Consider the following 4223-nt stretch of genomic DNA (forward strand, 5'->3'; position numbering starts at 1 on the left):
CATACGGTGTTAGGATGCTACATTCACATTGTGTCCAAACTGCTAAAATTTGTTCCTCTCTGCCCGCAGTTCCCAGTGTACCCCCTGATGTTCTGGGTGAAGGGTACCAGTTAGTGAGCCAGTTCTCTCAGCTCTGTGGAAACCTGAATTCTGACGGTTGGACTTTAAAGTGAGGGACCGCTCACTGCTGACTAACTGCTACGTTCATTTTATTGYCCTTCACATTTCCAGTTTTCACTCTTTTCTGTTCCTTCACTGACCTTCTGAGCAGATGTTCACAGCTGGAGCTTCACAGTTGCATCCTCCGAGAAATCTGTGTCGTCATCCAGCGGGACGGAGATCCTCGGGACGAGCCTTTCAGCTGCAGACTTGGAGAAATCATGGTGAGAGTGAGACAGTTGTCCCCCAACATCCATATTTAAAGTGTAACTAACCTCCACTGTGAAAGCACAACCCCTCCCCCAGGAAAATAAAAAACATTACAACAACGTGGGCAGTGCSAAGAGACACTGAGGGGCCTAAAGTGTGGGGGTGAGCGAGGAGGCGTGGTCAGGACGAGGGAACGTGACAGCTAGATTAATTTAACAAGCTAACAATTGATTGTTCTAAAGAAGTTGTTTTATTTTGTAAAAAGTAAAGTTTCATGACACACATGCACACTCACATTTAGCTGTTTTAAACTAACAAGTAAAGTTCAGACCGCAAACTGTTAAAATATGACTCTGGCAGTGATGGGTCGAGCARCACCGATGCGTCGAGCTCATAGAATGAAACCCCGTGTCGGTGCGTGTTTTGCTAAAAACGTCACGTGACCGATACAGCAACTGTTTYGGACTGACAGTGATGCGCCAGACTGTGTTTATAAGGAAGCGTATGCATCTGTCAAAAGAATTTCTGATATTTTGCGGTTCATCATCAAGAATTATGGAGCATCTTCAAGCCAAAATAAAGGTTTCCACCTTTTTGAGCTCACATCCACACATGTCAATCCCTTCAGACATTTTGTAGACTCAAAAATCAGTATTACTTGCGCGGGCGGTGGGATGGGGGTGGGGCAGGTGTCGGCCGCGGAGCGTCTGCAGCACAAAGCAGAAAAACAGGAGGAGTACAGCACTTATTTCTAGCAGCAGAGTGGGTTGAAGGATTGGTTGTTTGATGTTATTTTTTTAAATTTATGTTGAATTTTTAGCCTAAATATGAAACCGAGTTTTTGAAAATCTGTAAAAGTTGAAAACAGTGCGTGTGATTGCTGTATATGTCCATATACCTGCAAAATGAAGCTAGCAAATCTGTGTAAATTACGGACAATACATACAGCCTGACGTTCACATTATTTATAGACTGTATCTAAAAATATCAAAGATATTTTAAATGTAAATGAAGGTATGAAATAATATAATATAAAACACAATGGCTTAAATTATGTTATTTTTATTTATTTTTAAATTATTTTATTGTATAGTTTATCAAATCAGTGTCAGTTGATCTGTCAACTAGGTTGCCTGTAGTGATTTTTAAGGTCCAGCAGGTGTCAGTATTCAGTGGCACAGTATCAACACGTATCTACGGTTTGGTAATGTGTCGAAATGACACATGATGCCTCATCGATCCATCACTAGACTCTGGTCCAAAACAGCAGAAAAAAAATATATTTTTTTTATTTCTGTTTGGTTCAATGTTTTATTTAAAATTCGGGACTGACACATGTGCTGTCCCCCAGCACGAAGAGACTTTAGACCATATTTACACAAAAATGTAAACATTTGCACAGAAATACAATATTACTATCTGACGTTTAAGGCACAATTAAGAGTTGATTTTGGGGGTAAGATACTCTTTAAAGGTTTATGTAGCACAAAGAATCATCATGACCGGTTTCTTTACGGTTCTGTTGGACTTGAATAACAAAAAAAATTTATTTTAATTTTTTTCTCCGAAATTTAAAGAAAAAAAATTAAACTCCAAAATTTCGAGATAAAACTCCGAATTGTGACTTTTAGTCTTAAAATTCCACGAGATTAAATTTAGAATTGTTACTTTAATCTCAGATTTTTCAGACAGGTTTAACGGCTACCCTCTCCCCTGGTGTGTTTCTGAAAGGTGCTGGATGTAGGTGGTCTGCAGGCGCCCCCCGTCGCCGTCGCAGGGTTGTGCATTGACGATGTTGTGTGGATGCGCGGCGCCAGGTCGTCACCTGAGAGCACGTCCCCGCTGCTGCGCCTGAACGCCACTCTGCGCTGGAACTACCCGCTGCAGCTCGTACGCCATTTCAGGGTGTACTGGCGCCGGCTGAGGGGACCCGATCCCCGAACCCCTCCGGGTCCTCTGGAGCTGGTGAGCAAGGCTTACTCGAACCTGTACAGGGTGACGGAGCTGGTTCTGCCAGAACCGCCTGGCCTGGTTGAGCTGGTGGTGGAACCAGTGGTGAGGAATGGCTCCACGGTTCCTGAAGGCCTCTGGGGAAGATGGCGGCTCAGCTACATGGTGATCTTTACACCAAGGCTGTTCCTCCAGGATCCTGGTGCAGGCGAGACTTCAAAGTACAACTGGACCTTTTTGAGATGCAGCACTTTATCTGATGTCTTCCTTCTGACAGTCTTTTTCAGCTGAATGTAGCTGACAAACAGGGATTTTATGTCAAAGTCTGTATTCAACATGTCTGACAAAGTCTAACCTCTGCTCAGGAATACCGTGACTGAAAAATACAGAATATGACAGAAATATTATGAAACTTTAAAAATCTGTCAGGATATTTTTTTTTTCTTTTTTCCAATGAGATGTCATTAAGTTATCTGTATACAGATTTATATTCTACCAGCTACTATTAAATCATAGGGGGACTTTAAAAAGTCTTCATACAGTTTGAACTTTTCCACATTTAGTCATATTTCAACAAGGGGTGTAACTCAGCAGCTTTATCAAAATATATTTGTTTGGGTGACGATACAATGCTTCTGAATAACAATCTGTCATGATACGATTTCAATTCAGCTCACAAGTCTGCTATCAATAAATTTAATTGTGAAATGAAAACATTTTAATGGGGACTTCAAATTTGAAAAGCTTTCATCTCCTCTGAGGTTTTATGTTTTTATTGCGGTCATGTATCAATTATGGTTGACATAAAATAATTTTCTTGACTAGCGAGTCTTTAAACTCTGGTCAAAATTTAATGTTTTGTTTTTTTTTTTTTTCTTTAAAAGAGCTGTTTTCTGTTTGCCACTCTCCTGTAGGAAAATATGCGTTGTTCAAAATGGTATGTCCGAATAAACAGGAATCTGCTGGATTTCTTCTTAAAACTTTATTTTCAATCTTCTGGCTCCAATCAGGTTCACACAGCAGTCAGCACACAGGCCTCAGTAAGACCTTGGGCTGAACCAAAACACAGCTGCCCTGCTCTGAGCAGAGACTCCACAACACTGAMAACTTCTACTATAATAATGAATTGACCTTATAATGTTAATCTCTTCCTGGTTACATCCCTGGAGGTGTTACCTTTTACGTCAGACGTCAGAACGTCACTCATTCTGTTTAGACTTAAGAAAACACATAATGAGACACCAACTCTTTGTCTGCTTGTCGGCTGAAATGATCAGAAAGTATAAAATACAATACTGCATCTAACATTCAATTAATCAGTTACAAAATTTCCTTCACTCCCATAAAACTCCCAAATCTTTCTAGAGTCAAATTATGAGGCCGTCTGTCCGACAGCTGAAGCTTAAACCAAAAACAATCCCAAACACAGCAGCTGAGAAGTGTCCAAAAAGAGTTGGCCAAAGCTCAGAGAATGATAAAGTTCTACCTAAAACAACCCTGAGTTGCTGCTGCAGGAACAACAGCATTTACTTTTTTGGGCTTTTAGTTTATTAAAGAAAATGGTGGAAACTGTAATGTTTTGTTCAATTTTAATTATTTTAAAACCTGGTAAAGAACAAATACTTATGTCCTGATGCTTATGAAAGTATGCACTTTGAATTAAATGTCTTATACAAGGATTGTATTCATTCCAGAAAACTTCACTTCTATCAGAACAGAAAGTTTTCTACCACAATCAATTTCCCTGTTGCCTTCTGATTGGACACCTGGTTATTTCAACGTGTTGGTTTCTGTGTGGATAATAAAGAAGAAACCACATTTACAGTGGTTTGCAAAAGTATTCATACCCCTTGAACTTTTCCATATTTTGTCACATTACAACCACAAACATAAATATATTTCAC

At 39.9% G+C, this 4223-nt stretch overlaps 1 protein-coding gene across 1 annotated transcript in view; it reads left to right on the top strand.

Moving 5' to 3' along the window:
• engase (endo-beta-N-acetylglucosaminidase) overlaps window positions 1-3156 on the top strand; it is a 24553-nt gene extending 21397 nt beyond the window's left edge. Inside the window, exons 12-14 of the mRNA XM_014024290.1 lie at window positions 70-169; window positions 272-383; window positions 2101-3156. Coding sequence (XP_013879744.1) covers window positions 70-169; window positions 272-383; window positions 2101-2610 — 722 coding nt within the window. The 3' untranslated portion in view covers window positions 2611-3156. The remainder of the gene's footprint in view (window positions 1-69; window positions 170-271; window positions 384-2100) is intronic.
• The last annotated feature ends 1067 nt before the right edge of the window (window positions 3157-4223 follow it).

Source organism: Austrofundulus limnaeus, unplaced genomic scaffold (genome assembly GCF_001266775.1).
Source record: "Austrofundulus limnaeus strain Quisiro unplaced genomic scaffold, Austrofundulus_limnaeus-1.0 Scaffold417, whole genome shotgun sequence".
Taxonomy (NCBI): domain Eukaryota; kingdom Metazoa; phylum Chordata; class Actinopteri; order Cyprinodontiformes; family Rivulidae; genus Austrofundulus; species Austrofundulus limnaeus.